The 19,920-nt window shown below is 42.2% G+C and overlaps 1 protein-coding gene across 2 annotated transcripts in view; it reads left to right on the top strand.

The window, feature by feature from the left end:
• The window catches only part of gabrb2a (gamma-aminobutyric acid type A receptor subunit beta2a), a 101,676-nt gene that overhangs the window by 27,943 nt on the left and 53,813 nt on the right, over positions 1-19,920 (top strand). For both annotated transcript variants that reach the window (XM_029771936.1, XM_029771938.1), the window contains exon 4: positions 16,982-17,202. In XM_029771936.1, coding sequence (XP_029627796.1) covers positions 16,982-17,202 — 221 coding nt within the window. The remainder of the gene's footprint in view (positions 1-16,981; positions 17,203-19,920) is intronic.

A 19,920-nucleotide genomic window follows, 5' to 3' on the forward strand; every position in this document is an offset into this window, starting at 1 on the left:
CATTCTATGTCCTTTTTTCTATGTTTTGTATTTCTTTGTTTTGGCCGGGTATGGTTTTCAATCAGGGACAGCTGTATATCGTTGTCTCTGATTGGGAGCCATACTTAGTTAGCCTGTTTTCCTTTGGGTTTTGTGGGTGGCTAATTTCTGTTTAGTGTTGCTTACCTGACAGAACGGTTTGGCTGTTGGTTTTTGTTTCTTTGTTTATGTGTTCTCAGTACAATAAATACATGATGAGCACTCAACATTGCTCCCTGCAACAGCCGTTACAGGGAGCAATTTCCAAACGCCTGAAGGTACCACGGTCATCTGTACAAACAATAGTATGCAAGTATAAACACCATGGGACCACTCAGCCGTCGTACCGCTCAGGAAGGAGACGCCTTCTGTCTCTTAGAGATGAACGTACTTTGGTGCGAAAAGTGCAAATCAATCCCAGAACAACAGCAACGGACCTTGTGAAGATGCTGAAGGAAACAGGTACAAAAGTGTCTATATCCACAGTAAAACGAGTCCTATATCGACATATCCTGAATGGCTGCTCAGCAAGGAAGAAGCTGCTGCTCCAAAACCGCCATTAAAAAGCCAGACTACGGTTTGCAACTGCACATGAGGACAAAGATCGTACTTTTTGGGCCTTCCAAATGGACAATGACCCCAAGCATACTGCCAAAGTTGTGGAAAAATGGCTTAAGGACAACTAAGTCAAGGTATTGGAGTGGCCATCACAAAGCCCTGACCTCAATCCTATAGAAAATGTGTGGGCAGAAATGAAAAAGCGTGTGCGAGCAAGGAGGCCTACAAAGCTGACTCACTTACACCAGCTCTGTCAGGAGGAATGGGACAAAATTCACCCAACTTATTGTGGGAAGCTTGTGGAAGGCTACCCGAAACGTTTGACCCAAGTTAAACAATTTAACGGCAATGCTACCAAATACTAATTGAGTGTATGTAAACTTCTAACCCACTGGGAATGTGGTGAAAGAAATAAAAGCTGAAATAAAAAATTCTCTCTACTATTATTCTGACATTTCACATTTCACAAATAAAGTGGTGATCCTAACTGACGTAAGACATGTAATTTTTGCTAGCATTAAATGTCAGGAAATGTGAAAAAGTGAGTTTAAATGTATTTGGCTAAGGTGTATGTAAACTTCCGACTTCAACTTTATGCATAGTTACTTTAACTATACATTCATGTACATCCTACCTCAAATTAGCCCTACCAACCGGTGCCCCCGCACATTGGCTACCCAGGCTATCTGCATTGTGTCCCGCCACCCGCCAACTCCTCTTTACGCTACTGCTACTATCTGTTTATCATATATGCCTAGTCACTTTAACCATACCTACATGTACGTACTACCTCAATCAGTCCGACTAACCGGTGCCTGTATATAGCCTTGCTACTGTTATAGCCTCGCTACTGTATATAGCCTCCATACTGTTATTTTTCACTGTCTTTTTTACTGTTGTTTTTATTTCTTTACTTACCTATTGTTCACCTAATAGCAATTTTTTTACTTAGAAATTGCACTGTTGGTTAGAGCCTACTGTAAGGTCTACAACTGTTGTATTTGGCGCACTTGACAAATAAACTTTGATTTGATTTGATTTACCATCATTACCCTAACAAGCATTAGTTAGTTAGTTAATTAGCTAGCTAGCTAGTTATTTAGCTAGTTAGTTAGTTAGTTAGTTAGTTAGTTAGTTAGTTTAGTTAGGAGGGAGGAAGGGAGGGCTGGGATCTGGCTATGAAGGTCAGACAGATAGTTAGTTAGGAGGGAGGACTGGGATCTGGCTATGATGGTCAGATGAATAGTTAGTTAGTTAGTTAGTTAGTTAGTTAGTTAGTTAGTTAGTTAGTTAGTTAGTTGGGAGGGCTGGGATCTGACTATGAAGGTCAGACAGTTAGTTAGTTAGTTAGTTAGTTAGTTAGTTAGGTAGGTAGGTAGGTAGGTAGGTAGGTAGGTAGGTAGGTAGGTAGGTAGGTAGGTAGGTAGGTAGGTAGGTAGAAGGAAGGGCTGGGATCCGGTTCTGAAGGTCAGACAGTTAGTTAGTTAGTTAGTTAGTTAGTTAGTTAGTTAGTTAGTTAGTTAGTTAGTTGGGAGGGAGGGAGGGAGGGCTTGGATCTGGCTATGAAGGTCAGACAGGTAGTTAGTTAGTTAGTTGGGAGGGAGGGCTGGGATCCGGTTATGAAGGTCAGACAGATAGTTAGTTCAGACAGATAGTTAGTTAGTTTAGGGAGGGAGAGAGGGATGGAGAGGCGAGCGAGGGAGGGAGGAAGGGATGGCTGGGATCTAGCTATAAACCTCTGATAGTATGGAGGGAGATGGCCAGAGGGAAAACACAGCCCCTATTCCCCGTAGGGCTCTGGTCAAAGTAGTGCACTATATAGCGAGAATGGTGACATTTCAGACACACCCCTAGAATAAGGTTTGTAATATGGGACCTATTCTGTATAGAATGTATTGTACTATGTTTGACCAAGGCCCATAAGGCTCTGGGGCTGTATGTATCAGTGGTCTCAGAGTAGGAGTGTTGATCTGGGATCCGGTTTGTTTCCCACGTCCATGGAAAAATGCTACACTGATCTGAAATCAGCACTATTACTCTGAAACACTTGATACATACGGCCCCATGCCCTGGTCAAAAGCAGTGCACTATATAGGGAATAATGTGTTGTTTGGTCCGTAGACCTTATGTCTAGTGTGTGAATTAGCATCCATTTTGATCATCTTGTTTGTTCTAACAACCGATTTCTGTTCCATTTTATTTTCAGCTTCTGGTGGGAAAAGTAAGCTTGTGATATTTTTACTCATTGTTGCTATGACAACGCTCCACTATGTTTTTTTGGGTTTGGTGAATCAAGAAGGGAAGGAGAGTCAAGGAAAAGGAAAGGAAAGGCGATGTGTTGTTTTCCCCGAATATAAGGGGTCTTATTTTATTTCAAGGGTTTTGACCATGAGGAATGCAGGTTAAATGGGTATTTCTTTGAAGTTTTACAAAATTAGGAATCATATAATACAATATTATTTAGTCTTTTGCCTTCCTTCGTGGTTTAATGTTTTCGTGCATGTCAGGAATAGTTATGCTTGCTTTCATCTATTTTATATTTACAGTTATCTGAAATAAGAATTTCTAATTTAATTGACTTGAATTGCTTACTTAATCAAGTGTATTGATGGTTGAATTAGATGAGATGTCCCTGAGTTGTAGCTTTATTGTATAGTCTAGCCTGGCCCTATTCATTGTGTCATTATATTATGCAACAGAAAAGCAGAGTGTCTTTAGAACAAGCTACCCCATCACACCATTAGAAGCCCTAACCGGAATGTTCTGATGACTTGTCTAATGGATCTGTCAGGCGTTTGAATTAAATAGCTTTCTTTCCTCATCCATCTACACACAATACCCAATACTGACAAAGCAAACACAGGTTTTTAGAAATGTTTTCAAATTTACTAAAAATAAGAAACAGAAATATCACATTTACACAAGTATTCAGACCCTTTACTCAGTACTTTGTTGAAGCACCTTTGGCAGCGATTACAGCCTTGAGTCTTGGGTATGATCCTAAAAGCTTGGCACACCTGTATTTGGGGAGTTTCTCCCATTCTTCTCTGCAGATCCTCTCAAGCACTGTCAGGTTCGATGGGGAGCGTCGCTGCACAACTATTTTAAGGTCTCTCCAGAGATGTTCAATCGGGTTCAAGTGCGAGCTCTGGCTGGGCCACTCAAGGACATTCAGAGACTTGTCCCGAAGCCACTGCTGCGTTGTCTTGGCTGTGTGCTTAGGGTTGTTGTCTTGTTGGAAGGTGACCCTTTGCCCTAGTTTGAGGTCCTGAGTGCTCTGGAGCAGGTTTTCATCACGGATCTCTCTGTACTTTGCTCCGTTCATCTTTCCCTCGATCCTGACTAGTCTCCCAGTCCCTGCCTCTGAAAAACATCCCCACAGCATGATGCTGCCACCACCGTGCTTTACGTGACACTTGTCATTCAGACCAAAGCATTCAATCTTGGTTTCATCAGGCCAGAGAATCTCATGGTCTGAGAGTCCTTTAGGTGCCTTTTGGCAAAGCCCAAATGGGCTGTCATGTGCCTTTTACTGCAGATTGTCTTCCGTCTGGCCACTCTACCATAAAGGCCTGATTGGTGGAGTGCTGCAGAGATGGTTATCTTTCTGGAAGGTTCTCCCATCTCCACAGAGGAACTCTGGTGCTCTGTACAACTTCAACCAACTTCTTTATTTTAAGAATGATGGAGGCTCTTGGGGACCTAATATGGTGCACGCATTTTTTGGTACCCTTCCACAGATCTGTGCCTCGACACAATCCTGTCTCGGAGCCCTACGGACAATTCCTTTGACCTCATGGCTTGGTTTCTGCTCTGACATGCACTGTCAACTGTGGGACCTTATCTAGACAGGTGTGTGCCTTTCCAAATCATGTTCAATCAATTTAATTTACCACAGGTGGACTCCAAACAAGTGTAGAAACATCTCAAGGATTATAAATTGAAACAGGATGCACCTGAGCTTAATTTGGAGTCTCATAGCAAAAGGCTCTGAATACTTATGTAAATAAGGTATATCTGTTAAAACAAAATGATACATAAAAATGTTAAAAAGAAAATACCCATGGGGTATAGATGGCTAGCAGGCAGGCTCCGCCCCGCCTCATCTCAGCTCACTGGTCACCATAGCAGCACCCACCCGTAGCGCGTGCTCCAGCAGGTATTTCTCACTGGTCACCCCCAAAGCCAATTCTTCCTTTGGCCGCCTTTCCTTCCAGTTCTCTGCTGCCAATGACTGGAACGAACTGCAAAAATCACTGAAGCTGGAGACTCATATCTCCCTCACGAGCTTTAAGCACCAGCTGTCAGAGCAGCTCACAGATCGCTGCACCTGTACAGAGCCCATCTGTAAATAGCCAATCCAACTACCGCTTCCCCATACTGTATTTATTTATTTATCTTGCTCCTTTGCACCCCAGTAGCTCTACTTGCACATTCATCTTCTTGCACATTCATCACCATAGCCTATTTATTGCCTTACCTCCATTATCCTACCTCATTTGCACACACTGTATATAGACTTTTTTCTACTGTATTATTAACTGTATGTTTGTTTATTCCATGTGTAACTCGGTGTTGTTGTATGTGTCAAATTGCTTTGATTTATCTTGGCCAGGTCGCAGTTGTAAATGAGAACTTGTTCTCAACTAGCCAACCTGGTTAAATAAAGGTGAAATTACACTCAGAAAAGTTCCAAAATAATAACGACATTTCAAATGTCATATTATGTCTATATACAGTGTTGTAACCATGTGAAAATAGTTAAAGTTCAAAAGGGATAATAAATAGACATAAATATGGGTTGTATTTACAATGGTGTTAGTTCTTCACTGGTTGCCCTTTTCTTGTGACAACAGGTCACAAATCTTGCTGCTGTGATGGCACACTGTGGTATTTCACCCAGTAGATATGGGAGTTTATCAATATCGGGTTTGTTTTGGAATTTTTTGTGGATCTATGTAGTCTGAGGGAAATATGTGTCTCTAATATCGTCACACTTTTGGCAGGAGATTAGGAAGTGCAGCTCAGTTTCCACCTCATTTTGTGGGCAGTGTGTACATAGCCTGTCTTCTCTTGAGAGCCAGGTCTGCCTACGGAAGCCTCTCTCAATAGCAAGGCTATGCTCACTGAGTCTGTACATAGTCAAAGATTTCCTTAATTTTGGGTCAGTCACGGTGGTCAGGTATTCTGCCACTGTGTACTCTCTGTTTAGGGCCAAGTAGCATTCTATTTTGCTCAGTTTTTTTGTAATTCTTTCCAATGTGTTAATTAAATATCTTTTAGTTTTCTCATGATTTGGTTGGGTCTAATTGTGTTGCTGTCCTGGGGCTCTGTGGGGTCTGTTTATGTATGGGAACAGAGCCCCAGGACCAGCTTGCTTAGGGGGCTCTTCTCCATGTTAATTTCTCTGTAGGTGATGGCTTTGTTATGGAAGGTTTGGAAATCCCTTCCTTTTATGTGGTTGTAGAATTTAATCTTTCTAGGGTCGGGGGCAGTATCCTGGATTTCCACCTGTCTGATGTGCCCAAAGTAAACTGCCTGTTACTCATGCCCAGAAGCTAGGATATGCATATAATTGGTAGAATTGGATAAGAAACACTCAGAAGTTTCTAAAACTGTTAAAATAATGTCTGTGAGTATAACAGAACTGATATGGCAGGCGAAAACCCGAGGAAAATCCATCCGGAATAGTTTTTTTTTTTAGCTCCCAGCAACTTCAAATGTGAAGCTATTGAAAACTATGACTTCCGCCTCCCAGATTGCAGTTCCTATGGCTTCCACTAGATGTCAACAGTCTTTATACATGGTTTCGGGCTTGTTTTTTGAAAAACCAACGAGTAGTAGTTGTTTATCCATGGGGAGAGGTAAGGCAAAAGTAGTCTCTGCGCGCATGAACGAGAGCGCGCTCTTCATTCTTGTCCTTTGCTATTGAACATAGTAATCTCCGTCTGAAATATTATCATTTATTTAGATATTAGACAACCTGAGGATTAATAAAAAACATCGTTTGACTCGTTTGAACAAACTTTGCTGGTAACTTTCTGGAATCCTTTGTATGCATGTTGAAGGACTGAATTATTGAATTCAATGGCCCCAACTAAACAACGTTTTGGGGATTTATAGGACTTTATCGAACAAAATGAACATTCATTGTGTAGCTGGGACCCTTGGGATTGCAAACGGAGGAAGATCTTCAAAAGTAAGTGATTTATTTTATTGCTATTTGTTATTTTGTGACGCCTGTGCTGGTTTGGAAAATATGCTAATGTGAGGCGCTGTCCTCAGACAATCGAATGCTATGCTTTCGCCGTAAAGTGTTTTTGAAATCTGACAACGCAGTTCAATTACCAAGATTCTAAGCTAAAGAATCATGTATGAGACTTGTATTTTCATCAATGTTTAATATTACGATTTTGTATTTTGAATTTGGCTCGCTCCGATTTCACTGGATGTTGTCGAATTTGGTCCCGCTAGCGGGATCTTCGCACTAATTAACGTCTCTTTTCTGGATTTTGATAATTAGCGGGTATCGGCCTAATTCTGCTCTGCATTCATTGTTTGGTGCTTTACGTTGTACACTGAGGGTAATTTTGTAGAATTCTGCATGCAGAGTCTCAATTTGGTGTTTGTCCCATTTTGTGAATTCTTGGTTGGTGAGCAGACCCCAGACCTCACAACCCTAAATGGGCTCTATAACTGATTCAAGTATTTTTAGCCAGATCCTAATTGGGATGTCGAATCTGATGTTCCTATTAATGGCATAGAAAGCCCTTCTTGCCTTGTCTCTCAGATCGTTCACAGCTTTGTGGAAATTACCTGTGGCGCTGATGTTTAAGCTGAGGAATGTATAGTTTTTTGTGTGCTCTAGGGCAACGGTGTCTAGAAGGAATTTGGATTCGTGGTCCTGGCAGCTGGATCTTTTTTGGAACACCATTATTTTTGTCTTACTGAGATTTACTGTCAGGGCCCAGGTCTGACTGAACCTGTGCAGAAGATCTAGGTGCTGCTGTAGGCCCTTCTTGGTTGGTGACAGAAGCACCAGATCATCAGCAAACAGTAGACATTTGACTTCAGATTCTAGAAGGGTGAGGTCGGCTGCTGCAGACTGTTCTAGTGTCCTCGCCAATTTGTTGATATATATGTTGAAGAGGGTGGGGCTTAAGCTGCATCCCTGTCTCACCCCCTGGCCCTGTGGAAAGAAATGTTTTTTTGCTAATTTTAACCTCACAGTTGTTGTTTGTGTACATGGATTTTATAATGTTGTATGTTTTTCGCCCAACACCACTTTCCATCAATTTGTATAGCAGACCCTTGTACCAAATTGAGTTGAAAACTATTTTGAAATCAACAAAGCATGAGAAGAATTTGCCTTTGTTTTGGTTTGTTTGTCTATTAGGCTGTGAAGGATGAATAAGTGGTCTGTCATAAGGTAATTTGGTAAAAAGTCAATTTGACATTTGCTCAGTACATTGTTTTTGCTGAGGAAATGTATGAGTCTGCTAGTAGTGACAATGCAGAGGATTTTATCAAGGTTGTTGTTGACCCATATTCCACAGTAGTCATTGGGGTCAAATGTGTCTCCACTTTTGTGGATTGGGGTGATCAGTCCTTGGTTCCAAAAATTGGGGAAAATGTCAGCGCTGAGGATGATGTTAAAGAGTTTAAGTATAGCCAATTGGAATTTGTGGTCTGTATATTTTATCATTTAATTTAGGATAGCATCAACCCCACATGCCTTTTTGGGTTGGAGGGTTTGCATTTTGTCCTGCAGTTCATTCAAGGTAATTGGAGAATCCAGTGGGTTCTGGTAATCTTTAATAGTTGATTCTAAGATTTGTATTTGATCATGTATATATGTGTTTGTTCTTTGTTATAGAGCAAAAAGATTGGAGAAGTGGTTTATCCATACATCTCCATTTTGGATATATAACTCTTAATGTTGTTGTTTGTTTAGAGGTTTCACATTTTCTGAGAAGTGGTTCAATTCTATGGATTCTTCAATTACATTGAGCTGATTTCTGACGTGCTGTTCCTTCTTTTTCCATAATATATGTCTGTATTGTTTTAGTGATTCACCATAGTGAAGGCGTTTTCTGGGTCTCTATGTTTTTGGTTGGACAGGTTTCTCAATTTCTTTCTTAGGTTTTTGCATTCTTCATCAAACCATCTGTCATTGTTGTTAATTTTCTTAGGTTGTCTGCTTGAATTTTTTGGATTTGATCTGGAAGCTGAGGTCAAATATAGTGTTTAGGTTTTCTACTGCCATGTTTACACCTTCAATTTTACAGTGAAATGTTTTGTCCAGGAAATTGTCTAGAAGGGATTAAATTTGTTGTTGCCTAATTGTTTTTTGGTAGATTTCCACACTATTTTCCTTCCATCTATAGCATTTCTTAATATTATTCAGGTCCTTTGGCTTTGATGCCTCATGATTGAGCATAGCTCTGTTCAAGTAGAGTGTTATTTTGCTGTCATCTGTTAGGGGTGTCAGTGGACTGACTGTGAACGCTCTAAGAGACTCTGGGTTGAGGTCAGTGATAAAGTAGTCTACAGTACTACTGCCAAGAGTTGAGCTGTAGTTGTACCTACAGTCCCGTGTGGCTCAGTTGGTATAGCATGGTGTTTGCAATGCCAGGGTTGTGGGTTTGATTCCCACGGGGGACCAGTATGGGAAAAAAATCTATGAAACGTATGCATTCACTACTGTAAGTCGCTCTGGATAAGAGTGTCTGCTAAATGACTAAAATGTAAGTCGGAAGTTTACATTCACTTAGGGTTAAGTCATTAAAACTTGTTTTATAACCACTCCACAAATATTTTGTTAACAAACTATAGTTTTGGCAAGTCGTTTAGGACATCTACTTTGTGCATGGCACAAGTAATTTTTCCAACAATTGTTTATTTCTTGTCTGAGGGGCAGAGAGAAGCCGAGGAGAAGGAAAGGAGAGTAGTGGACAGCAGCAAAGGGACAAGTGACTGTGCTCTGATGTGTACCAAGGGAACACCAGTCACTGAATCCCCTTCTTCATCAAATCCATGGGTCACAGACGGTTACTTCCCAATAGGCTAGCAGTACATGGGTTGTTGTTAATGTGGTGGAGGCTATGTAGCTCTAGAACATCTAGCTACATACAAGACATCATCTTTTATACTATTCCATTATCCTTAGATTCCTTTCTGTCTCCTTTTCTTTCTGATTGTAAGTATCAGAAATCCCTGGTTAAGTAAAGGATTTCCCTGGTTAAATAAAGGTGAAATAAATAATTAATAAAAGGGAGAAGCGAAGACATGATAGGACAAGATATGACAGGACGTGACAGGACAGGATGTGACAGGACAGGATATGACAGGTGAAAGTAATAGGGCTGTAGTGGAAATCTATCCAGTCCTTCCACTGGTGATACAACCAAGGAGAGGTGAGGTGAGGTGAGGAGAGGAGTCTGTAATGAAGCCCTTTTGTGGGGAAAAACTCATTCTGATTGGCTGGGCCTGGCTGCCAAGTGGGTGGGCCTCCCAGGCTGCACCTCTGCCCAGTCATGTGAAATCCATAGATTAGGGCCTAATCTATTTATTTAAATTGACTGATTTTCTTATATGATCTGTAACTCAGTAAAATCTTTGAAATGGTTGCATTTTAAATGTATATTTTTGTTCAGTATAGTTCCATTTATAACAGTAGTAGATCATTTTAATATAATACTATTGTATAGTGCATGCAAATATTTTTGTATTGGTGACCCAGTGTGATATATCTGGAGAATGTTTTGTATGGTTACTCCTTGTCCATAGAATAGCCCAGACATTCCTCTAAGTCTGGTCTGTCCTCTATGCTGGTTGTCAGGGTTGATATGGTGGTAATTGTGGTAACTGTGGTAACGGTGGTAATTGTGGTAACGGTGGTAATTCTGGTAATGGTGGTAATTGTGGTAACGGTGGTAAAAGTGGTAATGGTGGTAACAGTGGTAATGGTGGTAATTGTGATAACGGTGGTAATTCTGGTAATTATGGTAACGGTGGTAATTGTGGTAACGGTGGTAATTCTGGTAATGGTGGTAATTGTGGTAACGGTGGTAACAGTGGTAATGGTGTAATTGTGGTAACGGTGGTAATTCTGGTAATTCTGGTAATTGTGGTAACGGTGGTAATTGTGGTAACGGTGGTAATTCTGGTAATGGTGGTGATTGTGGTAACGGTGGTAATTCTGGTAATGGTGGTAATTGTGGTAACGGTGGTAATTCTGGTAAAGGTGGTAATTGTGGTATCGGTGGTAATTGTGGTAACGGTGGTAATTCTGGTAATGGTGGTAATTGTGGTAACGGTGGTAACAGTGGTAACAGTGGTAACGGTGGTAATTCTGGTAACGGTGGTAATTCTGGTAATTCTGGTAATTGTGGTAACGGTGGTAATTGTGGTAACGGTGGTACTTCTGGTAATGGTGGTAATTGTGGTAATGGTGGTAATTGTGGTAATGGTGGTAACGGTGGTAACAGTGGTAACGGTGGTAATTCTGGTAAATCTGGTAATTGTGGTAACGGTGGTAATTCTGGTAATGGTGGTAATGGTGGTAATTGTGGTAACGGTGGTAACAGTGGTAACGGTGGTAATTGTGGTAACGGTGGTAATTCTGGTAATTCTGGTAATTGTGGTAACGGTAGTAATTCTGGTAATGGTGGTAATTGTGGTAATGGTGGTAATTGTGGTAACGGTGGTAACAGTGGTAACGGTGGTAATTGTGGTAACGGTGGTAATTCTGGTAATTGTGGTAACGGTGGTAATTCTGGTAATGGTGGTAATTGTGGTAATGGTGGTAATTGTTGTAACGGTGGTAACGGTGGTAACAGTGGTAACGGTGGTAACAGTGGTAACGGTGGTAACGGTGATAATTCTGGTAATTCTGGTAATTCTGGTAATGGTGGTAATTCTGGTAATTCTGGTAATTGTGGTAACGGTGGTAACGGTGGTAATTGTGGTAACGGTGGTAATTGTGGTAACGGTGGTAACGGTGGTAATTGTGGTAATCGTGGTAACGGTGGTAATGGTGGTAATTGTGGTAACGGTGGTAATTGTGGTAACGGTGGTAATTGTGGTAACGGTGGTAATTGTGGTAATGGTAGTAATTGTGGTAACGGTGGTAATTGTGGTAATGGTAGTAATTGTGTAACGGTGGTAATTCTGGTAATTGTGGTAACGGTGGTAATTGTGGTAATTGTGGTAATGGTGGTAATGGTGGTAGTTGTGGTAACGGTGGTAACGGTGGTAATGGTGGTAATTGTGGTAATGGTGGTAATTGTGGTAACGGTGGTAACAGTGGTAACGGTGGTAATTGTGGTAATGGTGGTAATTGTGGTAACGGTGGTAACAGTGGTAACGGTGGTAATTGTGGTAACAGTGGTAACGGTGGTAACGGTGATAATTCTGGTAATTCTGGTAATTCTGGTAATTGTGGTAATTGTGGTAATGGTAGTAATTGTGTAACGGTGGTAATTCTGGTAATTGTGGTAACGGTGGTAATTGTGGTAATGGTGGTAATGGGGTTAATTGTGGTAACGGTGGTAATGGTGGTAATGGTGGTAATTGTGGTAACGGTGGTAACAGTGGTAACGGTGGTAATTGTGGTAACGGTGGTAATTCTGGTAATTCTGGTAATTGTGGTAACGGTGGTAATTCTGGTAATGGTGGTAATTGTGGTAACGGTGGTAACAGTGGTAACGGTGGTAACGGTGGTAACGGTGATAATTCTGGTAATTCTGGTAATTCTGGTAATTGTGGTAACAGTGGTAATTGTGTTAATTGTGGTAACGGTGGTAATTGTGGTAATCGTGGTAACGGTGGTAATGGTGGTAATTGTGGTAACGGTGTTAATTGTGGTAAGGGTCGTAATTGTGGTAATCGTGGTAACGGTGGTAATGGTGGTAATTGTGGTAACGGTGGTAATTGTGGTAACGGTGGTAATTGTGGTAATGGTAGTAATTGTGGTAACGGTGGTAATTGTGGTAATGGTAGTAATTGTGGTAACGGTGGTAATTCTGGTAATTGTGGTAACGGTGGTAATTGTGGTAATTGTGGTAATGGTGGTAATTGTGGTAACGGTGGTAACGGTGGTAACGGTGGTAACGGTGGTAACGGTGCTCATAACAAGCTAGGTCTAATGTATTTCCTGTCACTCTCTCCCTCTCTCCCGCTATCTATCTCCCCCTCTCCCCTTCTCTCTATTTCTCCCTATGTTTCTCTGTGTCTCCCCCCTCTCTCTTTCTCTCTCTATGGTGATCAATGTAGTCTCAGAGCAAGGCTTATGCTGCTCTAGTCAAGGACTCCTGAGTGGCGCAGTGGTCTTGTGGACTTGTGACAAGGGTAATGAAGATTGTATTGTATTGTGAGACTGATCACACTCTCTGACTGGACAATGAGTCTCTCTGTGGATGGTCATCATGTTGTGGAGATTGTATAGATGCTGAGCTGTCCCCTTCTCCTTTCCACCAGACCTCTCCTATCTCTCCATCTCCTGTGTGACTGTAATATTGCACAGAGAGAAGGAGAAGGAGATGAGAGGAGATAGCGTGTTATGTCAATCTCTGTGGGTGATGATAAAATGTGAAATGCTCCAAAATGTTTCCCAATCTGGGGTGGGAAGAAAGCATTAAAGCGAATGTGCATTACAGCAATAATATAACCCAAATATAAACATTAGGCTTGAAACACTCAGAACTAGGAAGGGAGATACTGTTGAGTTAAAAGAGAGAAACACACAAACTGACAGAGTGGTTCACTTCTGTTCTGTACAGAATCTGCTGTATTGACAGAGAGTTGGGTTGGTGTGGGTTTTGGCCCTGTGAGTAAGGTAGTGAGGGACTCGTAGTGTGTGTGTGTGTGTGTGTGTGTGTGTGTGTGTGTGTGTGTGTGTGTGTGTGTGTGTGTGTGTGTGTGTGTGTGTGTGTGTTGTTCCCTCTCTGAGCGGAGCTCCATTGATGTCAAAGAGGGGGTAAACTGGACCATCTGTGAGTCGGTTATTACACCACACACAATATGTTTTTGCAGTTCTCATTATGAACCTTTGCTAATATCACGAGAGAGAGAGAGAGAGAGATTATTACTTTCATTTTAGCATCATCTTATTGAAGGGATCAATCATCTCTCTCCATCAAATATAATCCTGTTACTATGAATGTGGCCATAGGGCTTTTTCTGCTGAACAATCTGCTTTACTTTAATTATTTAATTCACTTGACAGAAGGGGCCAAGACTGTCCAAGTATCAACATTATTCTCCTCAGATGTATCTACAATCTACAGTGTCAGTACACAGTGAAGGCTGAAACAGACAGCCTGTATATTTACAGTGAGAGACCAGCAGTATCATGTGTGGACAGTAGAACTGTGGACAGTAGAGCATAGAGCTGTGGACAGTAGAACATAGAGCTGTGGACAGTAGAACATAGAACTGTGGACAGTAGAACATGGAGCTGTAGAGCATAGAGCTATGGACAGTAGAACTGTGGACAGTAGAGCATAGAGCTGTGGACAGTAGAACATAGAGCTGTGGACAGTAGAACATAGAGCTGTGGACAGTAGAACATGGAGCTGTAGAGCATAGAGCTATGGACAGTAGAACTGTGGACAGTAGAGCATAGAGCTGTGGACAGTAGAACATAGAGCTGTGGACAGTAGAACATAGAGCTGTGGACAGTAGAACATGGAGCTGTAGAGCATAGAGCTATGGACAGTAGAACTGTGGATAGTAGAGCATAGAGCTGTGGACAGTAGAACATAGAGCTGTGGACAGTAGAACATGGAGCTGTAGAGCATAGAGCTATGGACAGTAGAACTGTGGACAGTAGAGCATAGAGCTGTGGACAGTAGAACATAGAGCTGTGGATAGTAGAGCATAGAGCTGTGGACAGTAGAACATGGAGCTGTAGAGCATAGAGCTGTGGACAGTAGAACAGAGAGCTGTGGACAGTAGAACATGGAGCTGTGGACAATAGAACATAGAGCTGTGGACAGTAGAGCATAGAGCTGTGGACAATAGAACATAGAGCTGTGAACAGTAGAACATAGAGCTGTGGATAGTAGAACAGAGAGCTGTGGACAGTAGAACATAGAGCTGTGGACAGTAGAACATAGAGCTGTGAACAGTAGAATATAGAGCTGTGGACAGTAAAACATAGAGCTGTGTACTGGAGGTAGCTGCTTGACCCCGCTGGTAGTAGATACTTTTAATATAATACTATTATATAGTGCATGCAAATTATGAGCAATTTTTTATGTGCAAAACATCAATATATTGAGGATATTTTGACTCCCAAGGGATTAAAGACCAGGTTGGTAAAACACAACAAGATGAGATAAATGATAAATGCTGCAGATATAAAATAGATACATGTTTTACTGGCTTCCTGTGTATCATGTTCTGTTTTCCACTTCATTGATTTTATTGCAATCTTCTCAGTAACAGAGATGATGCTACCATGCTGCAGCGCTCTCCCTGGTGAGTGGGTGGGTGAGGGTGGGAGTGAGTGAGGGTGGAAGTGAGTGTGTGTGTGTGAGTGAGTGTGTGAGTGAGTGAGTGTAGGAGTGAGTGAGGGTGGGAGTGAGTGTGTGTGTGAGTGAGTGAGTGTAGGAATGAGTGAGGGTGGGAGTTAGTGAGTGTGTGTGTGAGTGAGTGAGTGAGTGAGTGAGTGAGTGTAGGAGTGAGTGAGGGTGGGAGTGAGTGAGTGAGTGAGTGAGTGTGTGAGTGAGGGTGGGAGTGAGTGAGTGAGTGAGTGAGTGTGGGAGTGAGTGTGGGTGGGTGGGAGTGGGTGAGTGAGTGAGTGAGTGAGTGTGGGAGTGAGTGTGGGTGGGTGGGAGTGAGTGGGTGAGTGAGTGAGTGAGTGAGTGTGTGAGTGAGTGAGTGAGGGTGGGAGTGAGTGAGTGAGTGTGGGAGTGAGTGTGGGTGGGTGGGTGGGAGTGAGTGAGTGAGTGGGTGAGTGAGTGAGTGAGTGAGTGAGTGAGTGAGTGAGTGAGTGAGGGAGAGTGAGGCGTAGACAGTAGGTCCAGTAATGTGTAGGTTGCCTATGCGTTATATATGGAGTAGGATAGGGGACTGGGACACGGTAGGAGAGTGGGGGGCAGACAGTACAGTTCTAGTCATCAATGCCCTCACACAATCCACCAGCAAACACTGACTTCAGGAATATAAGCTGTGTACTGTGTCTGTTTGCAGTAGTAAGGGCTCACACATGAGAGACAAAGAGAGAGATGAGATTTGTAATGTCTTTTTTCTTTTGGAAGTTCTGTGAGTGTAATGTTTATTGTTCATTTTTATTGTTTATTTCACTTTTGTATTATTATCTACTTCACTTGCTTTGGTACTGTTAACATATGTTTCCCATGCCAATAAAGCCATTTGAATTGAATTGAATTGAATTGAGAGAGAGAGAGAAATAAAGAGAGAGAGAGAGAGAGAGAGAGCCCCAGCTGGAGTACTCTATTGGGTCTGTAAAGGTTAGTGAGTGGTTCGGGAGGGTGGGAGGGAGGGAGGGAGAGCGGGTGAGGGAGGGAGTGATGGATAGAGTAAATGATGGATGGACTAAAGGGAGGGAGGTATTGTCCTCATAAACCATGGAGTGGCTCCATCAGAGTGGAAGCAGAATATTTTCATCATGGGCCAGCCAGCTGAGATAGCTGAGGAATTAACCCTTGGGTAATTGCCCTAAATAGGGCACTATATTCCCTATGTAGTGCACTACTTTTGACCAGGGCCCATAGACTGCCATTAGACTTTGGTCAAACGAAGTGCAACTATATAGGGAATAGGGTGCTATTCAGGATGGAGTAAGTCAGCCAGGAGGAGAGAAGAGTTGGCTGAGTGTTAACCCCCTAACCCCAGTCAGCATGACCACTACTGCCCCCAGTAGAGGTCAGTTACAGGTCAGTAGAGGTCAGTTACAGGTCAGTAGAGGTCAGTTACAGGTCAGTAGAGGGGTGGGGGGGGGTGGGAGGGGGGGTTGCCCAGGACCGAGTTTGGGAAACCCTGCATTAGTCCACTGTTGACATAGTCCTCTTTTTTTGCATGTCAAAATGCATTATACCCCTCAAAAAGACACATTCACACAGAGTAGCCTGTATGAAGTCATCTAGTATAGTACTACACATCTATCTGAGGACTAGTTTCTTAAAAAATAAATTTGAAAAAACACCTCAAATTCTGAAAGAACTAAATTCTCCAAATGTATTCAGAATTAAATGTAATCTGTTATTCATCATCTGATAAAGATAATCAACTATGTGAATTTCTGACTTTAGTACAGTCCAGTAGGTTTATCCTTTCTTCTCCTCTTCCAGGACTTCACGTTGACATGTAGTTTCAGATACCTATCCCTCTCTCCACTCATTTACTGACTCTTCGCTTTCTTCCTCCTCTCTTCCAGGACTACACGTTGACCATGTACTTCCAGCAGGCCTGGCGGGACAAGCGTCTGTCCTACTCTGAGATAGCCCTCAACCTGACGCTGGATAACAGGGTAGCTGACTCGCTCTGGGTTCCCGACACCTATTTCCTCAACGATAAAAAGTCCTTCGTCCACGGCGTCACGGTTAAGAACAGAATGATTCGACTGCATCCGGACGGCACTGTGCTCTATGGACTCCGGTAAGGGATTTCATCGTTTTTGATGATTTCCAATAAGCAATAATTGATCGGTTGTTATTGAATAACCGGTTTGGGTTCTGTAGCCTTTTACACTTTCATGGTCTGTGATGAGTATCAATATCTTTCATTGATTTGTTGTGATCAGTAAAGCGCTGTTGGAGAAACAGAGGCGAGGTAGTTGAGGGTGAGGAATATCATAGCTTTTCAGTCTACCTAGGTATGGAGTCATAGCCTTTCACCTACCTAGGTATGGAATCATATCCTTTCAGTCTACCTAGGTATGGAGTCATATCCTTTCAGTCTACCTAGGTATGGAGTCATATCCTTTCAGTCTACCTAGGTATGGAATCATATCCTTTCAGTCTACCTAGGTATGGAGTCATATCCTTTCAGTCTACCTAGGTATGGAGTCATATCCTTTCACCTACCTAGGTATGGAATCATATCCTTTCAGTCTACCTAGGTATGGAGTCATATCCTTTCAGTCTACCTAGGTATGGAGTCATATCCTTTCAGTCTACCTAGGTATGGAGTCATATCCTTTCAGTCTACCTAGGTATAGAGTCATAACCTTTCAGTCTACCTAGGTATGGAGTCATATCCTTTCTGTCTACCAAGGTATGGAATCATATCCTTTCAGTCTACCTAGGTATGGAGTCATATCCTTTCAGTCTACCTAGGTATGGAGTCATAGATTTCAGTCTACCTAGGTATGGAGTCATATCCTTTCAGTCTACCTAGGTATGGAGTCATATCCTTTCAGTCTACCTAGGTATGGAGTCATATCCTTTCAGTCTACCTAGGTATGGAGTCGTAACCTTTCAGTCTACCTAGGTATGGAGTCATATCCTTTCAGTCTACCTAGGTAGGGAGTCATAGCCTTTCACCTACCTAGGTATGGAGTCATAGCCTTTCACCTACCTAGGTATGGAGTCATAACCTTTCACCTACCTAGGTATGGAGTCATAACCTTTCAGTCTACCTAGGTATGGAGTCATATCCTTTCAGTCTACCTCGGTATGGAGTCATATCCTTTCACCTACCTAGGTATGGAATCATATCCTTTCAGTCTACCTAGGTATGGAGTCATATCCTTTCAGTCTACCTAGGTATGGAGTCATATCCTTTCAGTCTACCTAGGTATGGAGTCATAACCTTTCAGTCTACCTAGGTATGGAGTCATATCCTTTCAGTCTACCTAGGTATGGAGTCATAGATTTCAGTCTACCTAGGTATGGAGTCATATCCTTTCAGTCTACCTAGGTATGGAGTCATATCCTTTCAGTCTACCTAGGTATGGAGTCATATCCTTTCAGTCTACCTAGGTATGGAGTCGTAACCTTTCAGTCTACCTAGGTATGGAGTCATATCCTTTCAGTCTACCTAGGTAGGGAGTCATAGCCTTTCACCTACCTAGGTATGGAGTCATAGCCTTTCACCTTCCTAGGTATGGAGTCATAACCTTTCACCTACCTAGGTATGGAGTCATAACCTTTCAGTCTACCTAGGTATGGAGTCATAGCTTTCAGTCTACCTAGGTATGGAGTCATATCCTTTCAGTCTACCTAGGTATGGAGTCATAACCTTTCAGTCTACCTAGGTATGGAGTCATATCCTTTCAGTCTACCTAGGTATGGAGTCATAGCTTTCAGTCTACCTAGGTATGGAGTCATAGCTTTCAGTCTACCTAGGTATGGAGTCATATCCTTTCAGTCTACCTAGGTATGGAATCATATCCTTTCAGTCTACCTAGGTATGGAGTCATAACCTTTCAGTCTACCTAGGTATGGAGTCATAACCTTTCAGTCTACCTAGGTATGGAGTCATATCCTTTCAGTCTACCTAGGTATGGAATCATATCCTTTCAGTCTACCTAGGTATGGAGTCATATCCTTTCACCTACCTAGGTATGGAGTCATATCCTTTCAGTCTACCTAGGTATGGAATCATATCCTTTCAGTCTACCTAGGTATGGAGTCATATCCTTTCAGTCTACCTAGGTATGGAGTCATATCCTTTCTGTCTACCTAGGTATGGAATCATATTCTTTCAGTCTACCTAGGTATGGAGTCATATCCTTTCAGTCTACCTAGGTATGGAGTCATAGATTTCAGTCTACCTAGGTATGGAGTCATATCCTTTCAGTCTACCTAGGTATGGAGTCATATCCTTTCAGTCTACCTAGGTATGGAGTCATATCCTTTCAGTCTACCTAGGTATGGAGTCGCAACCTTTCAGTCTACCTAGGTATGGAGTCGTAACCTTTCAGTCTACCTAGGTATGGAGTCATAGCCTTTCAGTCTACCTAGGTATGGAGTCATAGATTTCAGTCTACCTAGGTATGGAGTCATATCCTTTCAGTCTACCCAGGTATGGAGTCGTAACCTTTCAGTCTACCTAGGTATGGAATCATATCCTTTCAGTCTACCTAGGTATGGAGTCAAATCCTTTCAGTCTACCTAGGTATGGAGTCGTAACCTTTCAGTCTACCTAGGTATGGAGTCATATCCTTTCACTCTACCTAGGTATGGAGACGTTTTCTCGTTATTGACCATCTGGTTCTACGCACTACATTCTGGGTTGGTTTCTTTGGTGTTTTATCATTCAATAATGAAACAGTAGCGTACAGAAAGAGGAGATGTATTTGGTTGAGGGTAAGGGATTTCACAGGCTCATAGCCCTTCATAGCTAGTCCGTCCACCAAGGAATCTAGACTTG

The sequence above is a fragment of the Salmo trutta genome, chromosome 13 (genome assembly GCF_901001165.1).
Source record: "Salmo trutta chromosome 13, fSalTru1.1, whole genome shotgun sequence".
Lineage (NCBI taxonomy): Eukaryota > Metazoa > Chordata > Actinopteri > Salmoniformes > Salmonidae > Salmo > Salmo trutta.